The sequence below is a fragment of the Natator depressus genome, chromosome 7 (assembly GCF_965152275.1).
Source record: "Natator depressus isolate rNatDep1 chromosome 7, rNatDep2.hap1, whole genome shotgun sequence".
Taxonomy (NCBI): Eukaryota; Metazoa; Chordata; order Testudines; family Cheloniidae; genus Natator; species Natator depressus.
The window spans coordinates 75,205,639-75,226,613 of NC_134240.1; the positions used below are offsets into that span (position 1 = coordinate 75,205,639).

Sequence of the window (20,975 nt, forward strand, 5' to 3'; positions counted from 1 at the left end):
ATTGTGCACCTCTGTGTATCCATGACGTCCAACACAACAGCAGTATGTGTCTTCGTGACACAAGACTCGGTAATTGGAATTAACTTTTTGGAGGGTTTCCAGAGGTCCTTCTTCGCCTCTTAATGCTTGTTCAGAATGACTTAGCACACGTGCTCACACATTTCAGCAGCTTTGACCTGAATACTTACTCTCCATTCTTTCCATTAGTTCTCTATACGGTGGTACATTGAATTTGTTTGCACTCATGGGGACTGATCCTGTATCCCTCAACTCAAGCAAAACTTCCATTGACTTCACAGTATTTTAAAGTGCCGTTAGAAATGTAGCGGGATGGACTGAGATGGAAGTCAAGGGAGGACAACCTTATCAAAGGCAGAATCACCTGCTGATTTAAAATGTGTCAGGAGGATCAATAAAAGATGAGTGGTATCAGAGCACAAATACCCAATGGGACAAGATCAGAGCATGATATCTTTAACGTTACTCACACCTGTACCACTCAGGGCTTATAAACTAATGGGGTAATCAGGAAATTTCCGCTAACTTATGTTGACCTTTTTACCTTCAAAAGTATTTTTACTGTGACCACGGTTATCTTTATATTTATAACCCTTCTCTCCTCCTTCATTTTTCCTGTTTCCTTTCGTTTTCCGTACTCCTTTGGTTTTAAGAGGATGGTTGGAAGTAATGTTTTGTGTGTGTTGTGTACGTGAAAACCATCATCGCAATTTTAAACAGTGAGTTTTAAAACATTATCTAGTCCCTATCCTCAGCTGGTGTAAATTGGCATAGCTGCATAGACTTCAGTGCAGCTATGCCAGTTTGCACCACTGGATGATATGACCCATTTATGGTTGTGGCACCAAATGAATTAGAACAGGGTTTCTTGCTGTTTATCTTGCTTTTGCATTGGCAGCCTTTTTAAGTTAAATTCCCACTTTATGCTGCAAGAAAAAACATACTTTTCTTCTAATAAAATGCTTAGTTAGGTGGATGCTTGACTTCTGGGTATCTCTCTCTTAATTCATATTTTTTCCTCTAAGCACAAATTAATATAGATGTGTTGATATAAAAGCTGTGACTGTCCAGAAAGGATCAATAGCAAATTAGTGTACCTGTTAACGTCAACATTTAAATCAGTTTAGAAACTGTTTTTAGATACAAGTAATGTAATAAGGATAGGCCATTATTTTGTTTTTGTTTTTCTCAGCAATTGCCTAGCTCCTCACTGAGGTAAACTACTTGGTCAAAAGGAAGCGAATAACTGCTTTTGTAAAACAGCAGAGGGGGGGTGTTGGTGTCAATTAAAATGATGGGTAAATAGGATCTGTTTTGTGTTGCATGCAACTTGAAACATGTTGATACTAATTAGGTTAGTGAGCGTGTAAAAGCTGGATTTCTTCTGTTCAGATGGATGGAAATAAGTACAGTTAGAAGGGTTTTAGTGGAGAATTCTAACGACCATTATTTTAATAGTTTAATAATAGTACATGTCAAAGGACATTGTGGTTCATTTAATCTGTCTTTAGTGCTAAGAACAGTTTCAAGCTACCTACCATATCTACAAATAAGTTTGTTTCAGAAAAGCATGGCACAAGCTTAAGTACTCTGCTAAATAGGAATAGGGGATTACTCAGTGTGTTTTATATGTTGACTCACAACTTCCATATATTATTATTTGTAATAGTTTATACTTATAGCCCCTTTTCACCAGAGTATCCCAAAGCATTTAACCAAGGCGAGTAACTTATTATCCCCATTTTACAGGTGAAGAAGCTCAGGCACAGAGAGGTCTACACTTAAAATTTAGATTGACCTAACTAACATTCACATCCCCTGAGTGGCGTAATTAAGATGACCTAATCCTTGGTGTAGATGCAGCTAGGTTGACCAAAGAATTCTTCTGTCAGCCTAGCTGTTGCTGCAGTTCCTGTAGAGTGGGCTTGCTCAGAGTGACAAAGCAATGAGTAGCAGGGTAGGAACATAACTCAGTTCTCTTGACTGCTCTACCCACTGATCTATCCTGCCTTTCATTGTGAAGAGGAAGATCTTGACTCCCAGAAAGCCATAACAACATATGCAAATAATAGTTTTTGAATGAAGTTTTGTTCTTGTTGTTTAGATGGTCACGTAGCCTTTGTGTGGCAGAGTCTACTCACCACAATGGTGCCTCCCGCTGGCTGTCACAGAGATTAGCTCTGCCAGCCGGTGCGCCCACTCCAGGTGGTGCCTCTCCTGTTGTTTCCTCCACCTGCAGACCCGCCTCAGTCCAAGTACCACAGCATGCTCTTCATGACTCGGCCCCCGAGTTGTGTCTCCATCTGGGTTTCCCCCTTCTAGGTATCACTTTCCACCAGTCTAGCTACTTCCCCAGTGGCTCCCTCTTGCTCCCCCCGATCATTGCCAGCAACTACTCTGTCCAAGATGCTACCCTTGCTGTAGTCTACTAGGAGCACAGTCCTTGCTCCTTAAGCTCCCCACAGCAACTGACGTTGCGCTGCCCTGCAGCTCCTTTTGTACTAGTCCACTAGGCCCTCATGGGCAGCTCCATGCAGCCTCCCTTCAATTGGCTGCTTCCTGTGCAGTCTCCCTAGGCTGCTAGGAGGACTGACCTCCCCTACTCCTTTCTGGGAGGGGCTATGGCAGGCCCTGGAGGCCTACATTAACCCCTTCCACTTAGGTGTGGAGTGAACACCCCATCACACCCTGTTCCATAGCCCACTGAAGTTAGTCTTTCCGTTGTCCCCAGTGGGCTTTGGATTAGGCAGATAAAGCACGTACTTTTGTATTCTTATTTTAATGCAGTGGTGCTGTCCAAAGGAAGGTCACTAACTCTTCCTCATTCATCACTCTTCAAAGGTCCCATCCTCCAGGACCTGGGATAAGACATACCATATGCCGCTAGCCAAATGGGGAATGACACCTGCAGAACAATTTTTGTACTCTGTTGCTGCAGCTGCCTCAGTATACTTTAACCAACTACACTTTTAAAAGTGAACAGAAATTGTAACGATAGAAAATGAAATCCTTGAAGAATGAAGTCCCCCAGATGATTGCCTGGTTCTTTAACGAGGGGCTATAGCTGTGTTGATCTGTCCACACTATGAACCAAAAATGAGCTTGGATGTAGACATCTTGAACTTTGCATAACAGTTACGAGCTGCACCTCTGAAAAATCTGGTCATTTATTTAGATGCCTAATGAGTCACCCATACATAAAAACTTGCCCTCAACTTTTTTGTGTCTGTTTCCCTGTTGGTAAAAATGACATGTTATTTATCCCTTAGGAGGATGTTAAGCTTTAATTTATTAACATTTGTAAATCACACTGAGTTCCTAAGATAGTGCATGTTGTTATTTATTACTGTAGTGTCACCATATTTGTGGAAAATGGAAATGTGTACGTGAGGAAGTCTGTAGCTACTAAAATAGATTTAGCAATAACAATGATAATATTTTATCTTCCATGAGAGGATGTCAAAGCACTTTACAAGCCTTGAGCCTTATCACACCTTCTTGAAGTATGGAAATATTGTTATTCCCATTTTACATATGGGGAAACTGAGGCACAAAAGGTTAAGTGCCTTGTCATGGTCACAAGTAAATTTTTGGCAAAGCCAGGAATTGAACCTAGCTCCACTGTCTTCCACTCTTGTGCTTACCAAGAAGAAATGGAGGCAAAAAGGAAAGCAGGCAAAAGCCCTGGTTTTCAGGTGCATTCTAGCCCCCTTTTACTCTTCTCTGGCATAAAGGGGCTGAAAAGCAGCCAGATCTCTCCAACAAGGGGAGGGAGGGTGACTTGCACACACTGTGCTCTCACTATTTTGTGCCATCAGACTATTTCTTGGGGACTGTTGCAGCCCCTCATATACTAGAACTGTCCTATCTTATGCTGATAGCCAAACTAGCCTCTGGTAACCACAGAATCCTGATGGTGCAAAGGTGACATTCAGCTCCTCTGCACATTGTCAGACTCAGCTGACCATTGGGGCCAAATGGCAAAGGGGCCAAAAAAAAAAGAAATAGTGCCAAGTGACATCTCAAAGTGAAGATTTGTTTCTGAGGTTAAGGTAACGGTCTTGAAGAAAGTCCCTGGATTAGAAAAGTGATCATGTTAGTCCTTTTTATAAAGGTTATTATTTCCCATAAATATAGTAGAGGTAATTCCTTTTTTTTTCCATTTAGTGACTGGAGGTAGATAGGGCCTTTCTGGTACTCTAGAAGAATTTTCTGATATACACTAATGTGATGGCTGTGAATATACATTTTAGAGGCATGAAGATGTAGAGCCTTCAGTGGCAAGCCCAAGAAAGCAGCATTAATGGTGGCAATAACCACCTCTATGACATGTGCACAGAAACTAGATCCAAGATGAAGACAATTCTTGTATGTCCCCAGGAAATATGATAAGGAGGCTAAATAATGATTGCATCGCTAGCAGACTACTGAGTCCATTAGCTTTGCTGAGTGCAGTCTGGCAAGAGTCCTATAATAGCTATTTAAGATGTAGTTTTGTGTAAGGTCTAGTGCTGGGGACATGAATGTCATTTTTTAATTCTTTCCTTGTTTTGCTTTCTCATCCTTGTTTTTCTGCTTCCCTCTCGCTGTGTTTCACTTAGTTAAGGGGAAAATCCCATGAGTGAACATTGTAGTTTTCTCAAAACCCACACATTTCAGTCTGGAGACTCAAAGTTTAAGGCTGCACATTAAAAAATAAACCCAAATACTAAAATATGAAAATGCACAAATAAGGTTACCAAACAACCTTTACTGTCCCATCCTGCTCATTTGTTGCTGTATGCTGAGTAGTGACATGATGAGGTATGTGTGGAGGACTTTACAACCTATGACCAGGGACATCTTAAGTCTTTATTTGCAGAGTTTGCTAATAGAGTCTAGGACTCTGAAATGTGTGACTGGTTTTGTATGGCAATGGCTGTGATTCCTTAACCACGCTGTACCCCTGGCCTGGATTCCGCATGTTTTCCATTTATGAAAGAGGACGGACACCCATGACCATGTCAAATTTCACAGTACGACACCAATTTACAATTGAAACTTCCCACATTGGGGTGGGGGGAGAATCATCCCCAAAACCATAGAAAAAACTGGAACTGGAGCTTTCTCAGCCATCAGTTTAAGAGATGGGGCAATTGAGTCTCTGACAAAAAGAGTTTTTCCCTCAACAGGTTGTTAGGAGGCTGAGTAAAATAAGTATTAAGGGGGGAAATTTTCTTGATGTGTCACATTCCTGCTAGTTTTTCCATTTCCAAATAGTCCTCCTACACAAACAGGGAAGACAAAATCTGTTATTTCTGATATAAAAACAACAGGAAAATAAATCTTTTTTCTTAATTTAAAAAAATCCTTTCAGACCATGTTTATCGGTCATGCAGAAGCAAAATCTTGTGGGTTTTTTTTTTATTTCTAGCTAGCTGGCATTTGTGCTTGGATGAAGCTAGGTTAATTTAAAATGTCCACTGTTCATATGGCAGCAGCCACTTTAAGATGCTGTGGCTCCCATCTGCCACCCAGTCCATGCGCAGGGAATTCCTTCCACACTCCATCCCAATTCACAGAATCATAGAATATCAGGGTTGGAAGGGACCTCAGGAGGTCATCTAGTCCAACCCCCTGCTCAAAGCAGGACCAATCCCCAACTAAATCATCCCAGCCAGGGCTTTGTCAAGCCTGACCTTAAAAATATCTAGGGAAGGAGATTCCACCACCTCCCTAGGTAACGCATTCCAGTGTTTCACCACCCTCCTAGTGAAAATGTTTTTCCTAATATCCAACCTAAACCTCCCCCACTGCAACTTGAGACCATTACTCCTTGTTCTGTCATCAGCTACCACTGAGAACAGTCTAGAGCCATCCTCTTTGGAACCGCCTTTCAGGTAGTTGAAAGCGGCTATCAAATCCCCCCTCATTCTTCTTTTCCGCAGACTAAACAATCCCAGTTCCCTCAGCCTCTCTTCATAAGTCATGTGTTCCAGTCCCCTAATCATTTTTGTTGCCCTCCGCTGGACTCTTTTTCCAATTTTTCCACATCCTTCTTGTAGTGTGGGGCCCAAAACTGGACACAGTACTCCAGATGAGGCCTCACCAATGTCGAATAGAGGTGAATGATCACGTCCCTCGATCTGCTGGCAATGCCCCTACATATACATCCCAAAATGCCATTGGCCTTCTTGGCAACAAGGGCACACTGTTGACTCATATCCAGCTTCTTGTCCACTGTAACCCCTAGGTCCTTTTCTGCCGAACTGCTGCCAAGCCATTCGGTCCCTAGTCTCTAGCGGTGCATTGGATTCTTCCATCCTAAGTGCAGGACTCTGCACTTGTCCTTGTTGAACCTCATCAGATTTCTTTTGGCCCAATCCTCTAATTTGTCTAGGGCCCTCTGTATCCTATCCCTACCCTCCAGCATATCTACCTCTCCTCCCAATTTAGTGTCATCTGTAAACTTGCTGAGGGTGCCATCCACACCATCCTCCAGATCATTTATGAAGATATTGAACAAAACCGGCTCGAGGACCGACCCTTGGGGCACTCCACTTGATACCGGCTGCCAACTAGACATGGAGCCATTGATCACTACCCGTTGAGCCCGACAATCTAGCCAGCTTTCTATCCACCTTATAGTCCATTCATCCAGCCCATACTTCTTTAACTTGCTGGCAAGAATACTGTGGGAGACCATGTCAAAAGCTTTGCTAAAGTCAAGGAATAACATGTCCACTGCTTTCCCCTCATCCACAGAGCCACTTATCTCGTCATAGAAGGCAATTAGATTAGTCAGGCATGACTTGCCCTTGGTGAATCCAGGCTGACTGTTCCTGATCACTTTCGTCTCCTCTAAGTGCTTCAGAATTGATTCCTTGAGCATCTGCTCCATGATTTTTCCAGGGACTGAGGTGAGGCTGACTGGCCTGTAGTTCCCAGGATCCTCCTCCTTCCCCTTTTTAAAGATGGGCACTAGATTAGCCTTTTTCCAGTCGTCCGGGACTTCCCCCGATCGCCCTGAGTTTTCAAAGATAATGGCCAATGGCTCTGCAATCACATCTGCCAACTCCTTTGGCACTCTCGGATGCAGCGCGTCCGGCCCCATGGACTTGTGCTCGTCCAGCTTTTCTAAATAGTCCCGAACCACTTCTTTCTCCACAGAGGGATGGTCATCTTCTCCCCATGCTGTGCTGCCCAGTGCAGTGGTCTGGGAGCTGACCTTGTTCGTGAAGACAGAGGCAAAAAAAGCATTGAGTACATTAGCTTTTTCCACATCCTCTGTCACGAGGTTGCCTCTCTCATTCAGTAAGGGGCCCACACTTTCCTTGGCTTTCTTCTTGTTGCTAACATACCTGAAGAAACCCTTCTTGTTACTCTTAACAGCTCTTGCTAGCTGCAACTCCAGGTGTGATTTGGCCTTCCTGATTTCACTCCTGCATGCCCGAGCAATATTTTTATACTCTTCCCTGATCATTTGTCCAATCTTCCACTTCTTGTAAGCTTCTTTTTTGTGTTTAAGATCAGCAAGGATTTCACTGTTAAGCCAAGCTGGTTGCCTGCCATATTTACTATTCTTTCTACACATCGGGATGGTTTGTCCCTGTAACCTCAATAAGGATTCTATAAAATACAGCCAGCTCTCCTGGACTCCTTTCCCCCTCATGTTATTCTGCCAGGGGATCCTGCCCATCAGTTCCCTGAGGGAGTCAAAGTCTGCTTTTCTGAAGTCCAGGGTCCGTATTCTGCTGCTCTCCTTTCTTCCCTGTGTCAGGATCCTGAACTCGACCATCTCATGGTCACTGCCTCCCAGGTTCCCATCCACTTTAGCTTCCCCTACTAATTCTTCCTGGTTTGTGAGCAGCAGGTCAAGAAGAGCTCTGCCCCTAGTTGGTTCCTCCAGCACTTGCACCAGGAAATTGTCCCCTACACTTTCCAAAAACTTCCTGGATTGTCTGTGCACCGCTGAATTGCTCTCCCAGCAGATATCAGGGTGATTGAAGTCTCCCATGAGAACCGGGGCCTGCGATCTAGTAACTTCTGTGAGTTGCCGGAAGAAAGCCTCGTCCACCTCATCCCCCTGGTCCGGTGGTCTATAGCAGACTCCCACCACGACATCACCCTTGTTGCTCACACTTCTAAACTTAATCCAGAGACACTCAGGTTTTTCTGCAGTTTCATACTTGAGCTCTGAGCAGTCATACTGCTCCCTAACATACAATGCAACTCCCCCACCTTTTCTGCCCTGCCTGTCCTTCCTGAACAGTTTATATCCATCCATGACAGTACTCCAGTCATGTGAGTTATCCCACCAAGTCTCTGTTATTCCAATCACATCATAATTCCTTGACTGTGCCAGGACTTCCAGTTCTCCCTGCTTGTTTCCCAGACTTCTTCATTTGTGTATAGGCACTTGAGATAACTTGCTGATCGTCTCTGTTTCTCAGTATGAGGCAGGAGCCCTGCCCTCTCGCGCACTCCTGCTCGTGCTTCCTCCCGGTATCCAACTTCCCCACTTACCTCAGGCCTTTGGTCTCCTTCCCCCGGTGAACCTAGTTCACCTCCACCTCCCACACCACGCCAGTGCAGGGAATCCATTGCCACTGCCTCTTGCTTGGATTCCCTCCTGCCACAACCCAACCAGTCCTCAATTTCCCTGATCCCTTTTCACCATTTGACCTTGATACACTGAATCCCTCATTCACAGCCATCCAGGTGAAAGCAACCACTCTGCCCATTTCCTTAGGCAGCGGTTCTCTCCCAGCAGTTTCTCAAATGCAGATTCTCTCACCCCAGTTTCTGCTCCCACAATGACAGTCAGCCCTTGTAGCGTTCAATTAATGAATACTGACGGTCTCTATTTGCTATTCTGATGAATGGAAACATTGTGAATACATCACAGCTCTTTTTTATTCAGTGCTCTGGTAATAAAAATAATACTAATTCTAAAATTACCTGCCTGTTCCCAAGCATGCTGCTATTCTAATATCACATACCATTAAGTTTGCTTACACACAAATGGGGAATAGAAGATTACAGTTAAGTTAATCAATATGGTCCGTTTAATTATTATTGCACAGCTTGTTCCCGAGATCAAGGCTGTTACCATCTTCTGCAGGATTTTGAACGACACCAGAAATCAGCCATGTTTCCTGCATAGTACTGGCAAGGAAACCTTTGCATACCAGCTATTCCCTTGTGGCGAGATCTAAGCTGCAGTCCTTGATGTTGTGGAGTTCAAGCATTTCAGCATCTTGTGAGCTTTGCTAGCTGCCAAAGAGAGTCTTCATTATCAGCACAATGTAGTTTGAAGCTCTGCCACAGCAAAAGAACAGCGGGGGGGAAAATAGAACCCAGAAGACTATAGGGATAGACACAAAGCTTACAGCCCAAATTCCGCATAAAGGCATGCATTTGCCTTTCCCGTGTGCTATTTTTAAACAGGCTTGTTGTGAAAGAAAGAAAGCAGCACTGGTTTTGAAATATTTAAGAGTCACTGTCTTTATTTTGTGCTGAGCTGTGCGAAAGGCTGGTCTTCCCTAATGCTGATGTAAATCAAGCAGTAAGCTACTAAGGTCAGTGAAGCTACATTTAGTTAAAAGCTGTGAGAAGAGACATTTTTAAGCTTATGTTTTGACAGCCTTAACTTTTCCTTAGCAGGATAGTGTATCATGATCAAATTATTGTCTTCACCCCCACAGGCTTGCATTTTTAAGTACAAATTGATATCCTTGATCTATAGTGTATATTCTATGCTGCAGGTAATATTATTATTCTATGTTCACATAGACCCAATATTAAAAGAATCCACTTAGCTAAAGGCTAAATCTCACTCCCCTTCCTATTGTGTGTGTCATCCTATTAACTTCACTGCGGTACTTGTGTGAGAAAAGTTAGCAGAATTTGGGCCTAAGGGGTTTAAAATAAGGTTATTGAACTTCATCCCCCCCAAAATTAACTTATATGACTTTCTGAATATAGGTTTCAGAGTAACAGCCGTGTTAGTTTTTCTGAATATAGTTTTGCTCAACTAACTGATCAGACTTTTTTGTCCCATTAGGATGTACCCACTAAACTGGTTGCAAAAGCTGTTCCACTCCCTATGACTGTTCGTGGACACTGGTTCTTGAGCCCAAGAACGGAATATACAGTAGCAGTACAGACGGCATCAAAGCAAGTTGATGGGGATTATGTTGTTTCTGAGTGGAGTGAAATCATAGAGTTTTGTACAGGAGGTAAGATTGCTGGGAAAAGATACAGCACATAGGGACAGAAAGAAAGCAGACATGCTGTATGAAAGGGACTAGCTTCCGTCTGGTTCAGCTATTGCGACACAGAATAATTGGCAGCAGTCAGTACCTGTCACATCTGGAAATGGAAGGGTTGGTTTAGGCTGCTTATTTTCTGTTCAAAATGTATAATTCAACGGTTGTTGGTGCCTTGTTGGGAGGTGGGGAGGGAGACACAGAGACACCTGACACACTTCACACACTGTCCTCCTAGTGTACCCGCATACTGAGCAGTTGACCAAACATTGCACTTGGTGGCACTCTGGGTGCGTGGTGAACCAAACTGAAGCAGGGCCATCCTTGCACCTGTCTTTAGCCTCAAGAGCTATGAAGCTTCCTGAAAGTGCTCCAAGTGCTTCTGTTCGGTGTGCTGCACCCAGCACCCCATAGCCCTTAGGCAGTCTGCCTGTGGAAAGCCTCAGAGCACCACCATCTCCACCCCACAGAGCATACATTTGTCTCCTAATTTACTAACACACATCTTCATTGGGATGAAATTCACCCCAGCGCACAGAGCCTGCCTGTAGGAAAGCCCTGTACTCCTCATTAAGAATTTTAGTGAGACCTTGTCTGTGCAACCTGCACTGGAGTGAATTTAACCCTGTATTGGTTGGGCTGTATGAGAGCCCTAGTACTTCCTCTGGGGTAGTGTGTTGTGCTACCAGGTTATAGGCACATGGGAATTAGGGAGCAGTTTCTAATGGAAAATACCATTAGTAGGAGATAATGCTGACAACCCCTTGTGAAAATTATCACGTATCACAGTCATGAGAAGTAGTGTGGTCTGGTGAGTGGGGCTTCTGTTCCTGGCTCTGCCACTGACCTGTGGTGTCACTTTGGGGCAGATTTTTGAAGCTCTAAGTCCCAAAAATCTGGCCCTTTGCTGCTCTTTGCCTTCCCACCCTTTGTCTATTTTGTACAAGTCATCAAAATAAGTTTAGACTGTGATTTAGGAGATGATGATGTTTCTTTCTTACTAGCAGATAGTCTTCTCTTCACAGATTATTCAAAAGTTCATCTAACACAGCTTTTGGAAAAAGCTGAAGTGATTGCAGGACGTATGCTTAAGCTTTCTGTTTTTTATCGGAATCAGCACAAAGAATACTTTGATTCTATCAGGTAAGAAACAAACACATGCAAAATTGTCCACATTAAGAGAGTAATTCCATCTAAGTATTAAAACTATACACAAAAGCAACTCATTTATGTAAGTTTGTACAATTCAGTACTGAATCTCAATAGGAAATAAGTTTTTGGAGTAAAAACTGTGTTTCCACAGCACCTGCTATAATGAAATTTCAGGCCTGAGCAAGCCTCTAGGCACCATCATAATCTAAAGACTAAGTAATGATGATTGATGATGTACTAGAAATTAAGAATGAGATTTCTAAAGATAGGGGGTGTACAATTTTGCACATACATTTGCCTGCAAGTACTTGATGTATACGTATGTCTCAAGTATCTGCATGTGCACATTGTAATCAAGCATATGCAACCTGAATACTGTCATTTAAACTCAGATCCACAGAGAAACGTAGGTGCTGAAATGTCTACTGGATCGGGCCTCACAAGTGCGATAGCTAGGAATGCCTACCCTGAGGCTCCTGCAGGGACTTAGGCTCCTGATTCCCTAAACTAAGCTGGCTGTGCACATGTTCACTGGCAGAAAGCCAGGTGCCTAGGGATCGTTAATGGTGGAAACTCCAGCACATAGGGATTTTAGGTGCCTCCAGGGTTAGGTGGCAGCTGTGCAGGGAGTTTGAGGATCACAGTGGTGTCTAAGAGTAGGATGTAGATGCCGACAGTGGCAGTCAGGCACCTAAGTCTTTTTGTGGATCTGTTCCTTACTGACTTTTGAATGCCTTGCTGTGCAACCTTAATGGTCTCTTGTTGTGTTTTTTTTTTTATTAACTTCCACCCATACAATGTATTTGCTTATTTTGTGTAATAGTGCTGAGGTTACAATATTCTTCTGCACAGGCAGCAAATGTAGATAGTTATCCAATCAAAATATAGATGCCATCACCCCCTTACGCTAGAGGTTAGCGTTCAGAATATTGACTGATCATGAAACAGTAAGACACCATGAAGTGGCAAGAATAGTATTCTAGGAGAAAACTGGTTTGGGGGTACATTGCAATCCACTAAGCAATGCAGTAGAGCCCTGTTTTTGTACTGCCTTTCAGAGTGGTAGAATCTCTGATTACTTGCCTTAAAGAAATTTAAACACGCTTATTTCTTATATTTTAGCATATGTTAAAGATTTTGGGCCTTTGTCAACACTGCATTACCTCAGTTTTACTCAAATGTAACTCAGCTGCTCCAGTTTTCTGCAAGTGGTACTTCACTCAAACTGAGTCCTGTAATAAGAGCACATCATCCTTTTGGAATGCCCAGGTTTACATGATCCTCATACCTACTGGGTGGGGTCACATGGGTGAATCTGTCATAGCTCACAGTATGTGCACATTTGAGTTCACAGAGCTTTGAAAGCTCTGAAGGTAGCCAGATACACCCCTGCTGAGCCCAGCCACCATCACCTGGATTCCCTGCAGAGTCCCATTGCCTCTGAACCCCACAACGAGCCCCTGCGCATCCATATCTCCCACTGAGCTGCCCACACACAGAAACCTCTCACCCCATGCCTGGATCCCTCCACACTTGGATCCTGCTGGGCTGAGCCTGCCTACCCACACCTGGTGCGCCTGGCACAGAAGGGCAGGGCCCCAGGGTGTTTCTGGGGCAGGCCAAGCCCTTACACTGTGGCTGGGTCAGGTGCAGCCTCACTACTGAGTCCCTGTACTGGGGAAGGTGGGGACTTCAGGGTGATCTCCCACCTCAATGCAGCCAATGGCCTGTGCTCCCCACTGCCATGCTGGAGCCACATTTATTTATAGACAACATTTGCAGAATTTGGGTGCATAATTCCCTCAGGAGTATAGAATACATGAAGATGTTCAGAAACAGGCAAATTCAGGGTCTTTTACAGTTGGCAAAGAATTTCTGTCTCGAAAGGTACGATGTTGTGCTCTAGACTAAGCTGTTGGTGACCACTAAGCCTGGCAACAACGTTTTAAAAAACAAATCATTCCATCACATGTAACCGTTTAACGAGCATTCCCTGCCTCAAAGTGTTGTTTTGCCTTATGATTTAGAAGACCTCTGATGGGCTCCATGGGTTTTTAAGTAGTAAACAGTAGTGCACAAAGTGGTGCATTTAGAGTGGGAGGGTGCCGATGGGTGTCTCAAGAGAGTGTACAAGACCTTGGCCTGTTTACTAGGTAAACTTTGATCCTGCAACACCATTACAGGTTGTTTTTTTTTAATGTGGCATATAATTAACGTACACTTTAATCATGACTGCTTCCTTTAAAGAAAGTGTCAACTCCCTAGCGAATACTAACAATTAGCGTAATTGGCCACTGGATGTCAGTATCTTGTCACAGAAATATAGCTTCAAGCACATTTTGCAGGTTGCAGCGAAGGTGACCTTTATCTTTGGAATTTGTTTGAAAAGGAGAATAAGTGGCTATGAATTAGGCCCTATCTTCCCAGAGCATTACTTCTGCAGTGATAAAGGTGGTGGTCTTGAGAGGGTCAGAAAGCTTCTGAAGTTTGCCTCACAGCTATATGAAAAATTGTAGTCGGAAGAAGGTATATGATTCGAAATGGTAAGAATTCTCAGGTGCTAGCACTAGAGGTGATAAAGCCATTGTTCCATATGCCACTTAAAACCATCTTTGCACAGCTAGGATATTTACCAGCATCATGGTTAACAATTGTCTTACAAAGTAACTATGTAAGAACTGCTTCTGTTGAAATTAGTAGCATAGCTCCCATTCACTTCAGTAGCAGCACGGACTAAACCTGCTTTCCATGAGCATATAAAAAATGAAGTAACCTATTGTTTAGCTGAAAACAAGAATTTCTAGTCGGGTTTACCTTGGACTGTCGCAAAAAATAAAAATCCACCCCACCCCTGAAACTACAGTATGCCAAAGCAGTGAGCAACCGGTACAAGTCGTCTGTTAGCCTGTTGGGTAGTTCAGTTTTTACAAGCAAACAAATTTTTTCCTGTGCCGGTTTACAGATAAATCCGATGCTGGGTTTGCCTGATGTTTAAATTCCTTACAAGAGTACAGCTGCCATTGAATTCAAAGGGAGTTTTGTATGTGCAGTATTGGGTGCTAGCTATGGCAGGTGGGCACTAGTCTAAGGTAGTGCACATGCAGCTGTATTTGCCTGGCTGAAAACAAAATTTTCTCACAAAGGCTGTGTGATGGGTTTGGTCACAGATAGCCCCTTGGGACTGTCACCTGATGTGCTGAAATTACCTCTGAGCCTGCCAGCTTGGGACTTCCAGAACCCTGTCTTGTTGAACCAGACACACTAGCGTGCTGCAAGACAGACCCAGGGTCTGGTCCACACCCCCAAAGCTGCAGCCTTAACTGCAGACAGCTCAGCAGGTCACCTAGCTCCAGCACCCAGACCTTTAAGATCTGTATGAGCTTTATACACTGTATAAAGCTTATACTCCACCCAGTAGGTATGAGGATCAGGTGTGCAGCCCTTTCCTGGACAAATTGCGCATCAATTTCCATTTGTCTCCCCTCAAGACTGTCACTCAGTGAGCTGGGATACCACTGAGAATAACCCTCATGCCAGCACAGGTGCCCCTCCACTCCTGTCTTGCTGAGTTAGACGCTCCATCACAGACCCAGAGTTTGAGCCATACCTCTCTGCAGTTCACTGAGATTCACTCAGGAGCTTCTCAGTTAACAGGGACTTTCCCAGTGTTCAGCCTTCAGCTACATCAGGTCAATCAGCCATTCTGTTTGTCCTTATACTTAGAGTGTGTGACTGAAAAGCGCTCACGTGATATTTATAGCACAGTGGCATTGGAGCTTCACTCGCTACCACCAACCTGAGAAACAGCTCGTGCCCCACACTACCACACGATGGCCTGAATTGGGCGTGGCGTTCTTAACACAAGCAGTTTTCGTTGGTGAATTAATGTTAGAAAGCTTTCTGAAAACTGTTTTAAGACTGGTCAATTTGCATGAAGGGATGATGGCGGTTTAGCACACCAGATAGGTGGCAAGAGTTCTGTGAAATGTAAAGGAGTAGGTGGACATGAGACCTGGGATGGAATTGTCTTGTGGTTGAGACTTAATAGCCTACAACCAAGGCAGAAAACAAAAGGAAATCAGTCATAGCTTTGACAAGAGAAGTGACCTAACCCAAGTGGTGATAGTAAAATATTTTTTCTAGATATGAGGGTGCTGAAGATTCATTGCACTTTGAAAGCATTTAGGCAAACAGAAAGTGTGATACACCGTGGACATGTTTGTGTATGTATGTGTGTATATATATAAAAAGTCTGTGCACTTCACTAACAGTTGAACTGCAATGTAAGGGATTGGATGTGTGTATTTTTGGGTTTAGGATAATTACAGTTGGAAAGAACTAAATAATATCTCGTCTTGGGCCCAGTCCTGCTTCCACTGAAGTCAATGGCAGCCAAATTGGGCCATGTATTAGCAATGTGGAGAAAAAGATTCTGTAGAAGAAAATGAAATGGGGTCTTAGTGGGGCCAAAACTGATTCATTCTCCTCAAATTTATTAGACTGAGATTATCATCTTATTATCACCACTTCTAACTTCCAGAGCTGCACAAGCAGGACTCCACAGTGGTTAAGCACAAAATCTGTGAAGACCTATTTAAATAAAACAGAGAGAAAGACTGTTTGTCTTTCCGCTTAAGTTACTCCCGATCGGGTAAATAGGAGCACAGTAAGCCGCAGGTTTTGGAGGGCATGTGGGTATTCCCCTGCCGTAGTGTCACTGGAAAAAAAAAAGGGGGGAGGGGGAGTAGCCATCATGTGAATTTGTGTACAGCATCCACTGAAAACGTTAAAAAAATATTAATTTGTAACTTTCAGTGTAGACTTAAAATCCCACTATTGTTACAGTTGCTGAGAAAATATATGGTGGGTGGGGTTTCCTGTACTGTTTTTGCCTCCTCATCCACACAACTCACCTCCAGAAGCAGAGACAAGATGGAAAAGCAATTCCTTCTCACCCTGGTCATGTCTTCATTTATTTGTCTTTGCTTTCCCTTGAGAGTGGGGTGGCGTTAACCTTGTTTTTCAGATGACTGGCTTCTCTTTGTGTCCCTTGTGACACGGTGGTAGTCCTATAAGTAATCAAACTTGTACTCTTCACAACAAACAATAATAGTCATTCATTTTTAGAGACCAACATGGAAATGCAATGCAGCTTTCTGTCAAGGATAACAGTGGTAGCCATGGCTCTCCAATCAGTGGGAAGTTGGAAGGCATCTTCTTTAGCTGCAACACTGAGTTTAACACGGGGAAGCCACCACAAGATTCACCTTATGGAAGATACAGGTTTGAGATTGCAGCTGAAAAACTTTTCAATCCAAATACTAACTTGTACTTTGGGGACTTCTACTGCATGTACACAGCTTATCACTATGTCATTCTTGTTATTGCCCCTGTTGGGTCACCAGGAGATGAATTCTGTAAGCAGCGCCTTCCTCAGCTAAATTCAGAGGATAATAAATTTCTGACCTGCACCGAAGAAGATGGCATCATGGTTTATCACCATGCCCAGGATGTTATTTTAGAAGTAATTTACACTGATCCTGTGGATCTTTCCCTCGGCACAGTTGCAGAAATTACTGGTCATCAGCTAATGAGCTCATCTACTGCAAATGCAAAAAAAGATCCAAGTTGCAAGACCTGCAACATCAGTGTTGGACGTTAATCCCTACCCCAGTATATAGGAGCCTTTGAACCTCTGTTGTCCATTTCCATTGTCAGACGTTCTCTTCAGAAGCATGCACATGCCGCTGTCACCAAAAGCAAACACCAGTTTTTCAAATTCATTAATAGCATTTTTAGTATAACTTTCCTCCTTCCTTCTAATAGTTTATAGCATTAGGGGAACAGAAATCCTGGATTTTCTTTCTGACAACATTTACACCTAGATGCTGCAATTTTTGTTTGTTTGTTTGTTCCTGACCAAACATAACAAAAACCTATATAAACCGCTTTAGCAAAATAAAAATAATAGCTTATAATGGTGTTTAAATATGCATTTATTTTAAGCTACTGAACAAACACTGGGATAACTCCAAACAGCATGAAAGGTTGTAATTGCAGCATGATTTAAATCTCGAAGCCTAGAAATGTCAGCACTTCCAACTTGTTGTTTGACAGTGTTATTTATATTAGCTAACTGGAAACAAAAATTGTGTTTAAACATCACAAATATAATAGAAAAATATTTTATTTGTACTGTTGTATAAAATATTATACAATCATATAGAATATATAGAGTACATTTTAATAGCAATTGTATACATATGTCATGAAACCATTTTCCCTTATCAAAGATGTAGTTTGTAAACTTCAAATAGTTGTGTATCTGTTCCTGTTGCTCTTAGATTACTTTAATTAAACAGATTTAGAAAGGAGATCATTCTGAATCATAAAAGTTATAAATTGTCAAGTCAATACAGTGAAACAGCAAACCTCAGAAATAAAAAAAAAATCCACATTGTGTAGTGGTCACACTTTTTTCTCCAAACCATTTGAAAATGTGTACTAAACATTACATACAATAAAAATACAAACGTGGTTGGTATAGAATAGACTTCAGAAAATGAACATTTCCTTAAGATAGCAAAACAGGTGGCTTATATGCAGTTAATACAAAATGGCAATTTAAACAAAACACTAAACATGATGCAACAATTTCCCTTTCAAGCTCTTCCTTCATGTTTGGTATAGACATTTTCCCATTATATGTCTTTGATTTGTAATGAAAAATACAAAATGCTGACAATCCTTCTGTGAAATATTGCACTTTACTCAGAAATGATCTATCACAAGAGTGAGGAAAATCCCTTTACATTACAAAGTGGGGTGTGCTGAAGGATGTATAATTCCAACAGAAAAATATTTTTGTAGTCTTATTTTTAGGAAGCAAGGCAGCCAGAGTTCCTCATCTCACAACCATGACTTTCAATTATATACTGCATACATTTATCTATCCAAAATATCTTGTCAGAATACAATAAACTATTCTCCTCATTATTTTAATATAGGTATCTAACACAGGAAATACTTTAACATTTTACAAAGTGCATGCTTCCAAACAAGCTTTGGTAGTCAGAAAAGCAAAATTTTATAGCATCAGGCAAAATAAAGTGCTAAGTTTAATACAGAACTAAAAATCAGCGTGTATGATCAATTTATTTTACTGAATTTTGTTTAGGGTACTATAAAAGTACTGCCAACCATATTTAACAGCCCAGCACCTAGTGCCTTTACATTGTCTTATACTCCTTTGGCAAACCTGAAACAAGCATTCCTTCCCTAACCACTGAGTCCTTGTTGCTTTGCCAAATAGATGTTTTCTCATTTGCAAAAACTGTGATTGCATTTGGCAGTTATTTTACCACTTTCTTTTTCTCCAGCAGCCTCAATTTACTCGACTCCAAGAATTCAGGGCCCAATTTTGTCCATGTATATGCACCTCTCTTTGAAGCCAATAGGAATTGCACCTATGTATCTAAGGGTAGAATTTGGTCTACAGGTTTTTAGTTAACATATGATGTTCTAAGTTGTTTTGCCTACAGAAATAGTGGATTATACTGCTTTTGAGTGAGACAGAGTGGTGGATTTCTGATTATTTTTAGAATCTGGAGGGCATGCCCTAATGGTTTATAAATTTTAAGATAAAGCGGGTTAGACTAAGGGCCGAAACAACTTTACAGTGTCCCTTTAACTTCTAACATTATCATAGTGCACTTCAAGGCTATTCCAAAAGGAAAAATATAGTTCACTCCCTCCCGTTTACATACTCTTACACACATTGCCATCCTCTCCTAGTCTCAGTTAATAAGATTATTAAAGTGCATCAGATTCTCAGTGTGTCTAATAACTGTGCAGAAAGACCCAGACCTGTAAAATTATTTTTGTTTGTTTTGGTTTTTGCTAGCAAACACTAGCTATGTATTTCATTGACTTCAAATTGCTTTAGAGACATCATGCTTAGTGATGAGAACCTCTAAGAGCCTGAGTTTGGCTTTCGTGTGCTTGTATTCAGAGTACTCTTCAGCCATAGGTATGCGATCTTCCTTTTGCGGACTCCTGAAACAATCAAACAGAGCTCTGTCATTTTATGACACAGAAGAAAAATGAGGTTTAAAATGATTTCTGCTGTGATTTTTTTTTTTTTTACATTTTTTTCTAATTTTAGATGCCCACAGACATATGAAAAGAGCACACTATTGTGAAGTAGGATTATAGGAATGGCAATTAAAATACTGAATTCTGAGGTTTAGATTATACAAGGTAATCACATTTCTTGTCAACTGTGTAAGTAATAATTACTTCACTCCAAAATATGCAGATATGTTGTTGTACAGGATTATGGAAAATATAACTACCATGGTACTACACTATGGTTTTCTTTTTGAACCATATATAGGCTAGCCCCAATACTCAGGGAAATCCATGGAAAAGCTCCCATTGATCCAAAGGGCATTGGACTGAGCCCATAGAGTCTAAGACCATAAACGTTCTTTCATCACAATAGGAAATCATCCTGACCTACCTGAGATCACTCAAGGAGTTAAAGTTGTTTTCATTCAGGGACTTGTCATGAATTCAGTAGCATTAAAGCAGATTGCACAATTTAAATATTATACCCTCACACATTGCTCCTCTTAAGATGAGCAATATTGTGATGTGAAAGTGTGAGCAGGCCACATTTTTGAAAAATCTGAATGAAAGCTCACCTTGTTTTAGGTATAATCTGGAATTTACCAATAAACCCCCAGAAAACACCCTCCTCCCCCAAAAAACAAAAACAGAAAAAAACCTCATCGGTAAGGTCTGTGTTATAAACAACAAAATGGCTCCTCTCTGCTCATAGGGACTAATCCAAAGCCCACTGAATTCAGTGGAAAGACTACTGATGTCAATGAGCTTTGGATCAGGCCCACACTACCTGCACCTCTGGCCACACCTAGCCCATTTAAGAAAGGGGAGGGGTGGGACAGAGCTGCCTGCCACCAACATACCAGTCATGGTAAAAAGTCTCCAGGAAAATGACATTTCAACTTTACATTTATCAAAAAACACTATATGTATTTGTCTGCATATGAGTTCTGTAAATCAGGAGATCCTAATAGTACATGTGTGGCAAACACAGCTGCTGCTGGGCTACCCCAACCCCTGACTAGGGGTCACATTGCTCCTTCTGTCAGTAAGTCTAGGGAAGGAAATTTCTGGACTGATCCTCTGGCAGAGTTCCCTGTGGATCTTTGCCCTCTCACAGGATATGTTATGGGGGCTATCCTAAACCTGGAAGAATTTCAAGGATCTGCATAGATCCTGGAGGAATTGTCGGAGCAAAAAATCATCTCCATAGAGACCCAATGCCTCCACGGTGCTCCCAGCAGTCTCCTTCCAATCCTGGGCTGTAGCTACCTTGGGACTCTGAAAGCACAAAAGATAACACAGTCCCGTCCCATCCCCTCCCTCCCCCCAGCCCAATTACTACAGGTAAGTCCCTGCTGCCTAAGAATATGTTCTTTAATGGAAACATAAGCATCTGCTTAAAATACATGAAAGAGGTTTTTGTTT

General features: G+C 42.2%; 2 protein-coding genes across 4 annotated transcripts in view; one reads left to right on the forward strand and one right to left on the reverse strand.

Moving 5' to 3' along the window:
• PHYHIPL (phytanoyl-CoA 2-hydroxylase interacting protein like) overlaps nt 1-17,870 on the forward strand; it is an 88,585-nt gene extending 70,715 nt beyond the window's left edge. For 2 of the 3 annotated variants that reach the window (XM_074958830.1, XM_074958831.1), the window contains exons 3-5: nt 10,064-10,238; nt 11,294-11,411; nt 16,548-17,870. In XM_074958830.1, the coding sequence (XP_074814931.1) occupies nt 10,064-10,238; nt 11,294-11,411; nt 16,548-17,082 (828 nt within the window). In that variant the 3' untranslated portion in view covers nt 17,083-17,870. The remainder of the gene's footprint in view (nt 1-10,063; nt 10,239-11,293; nt 11,412-16,547) is intronic. The other variant, XM_074958828.1, reaches the window with a different exon arrangement.
• FAM13C (family with sequence similarity 13 member C) overlaps nt 17,531-20,975 on the reverse strand; it is a 227,882-nt gene continuing 224,437 nt past the window's right edge. The window contains exon 21 of the mRNA XM_074958796.1: nt 17,531-19,475. Within this exon, the coding sequence (XP_074814897.1) occupies nt 19,352-19,475 (124 nt within the window). The 3' untranslated portion in view covers nt 17,531-19,351. The remainder of the gene's footprint in view (nt 19,476-20,975) is intronic.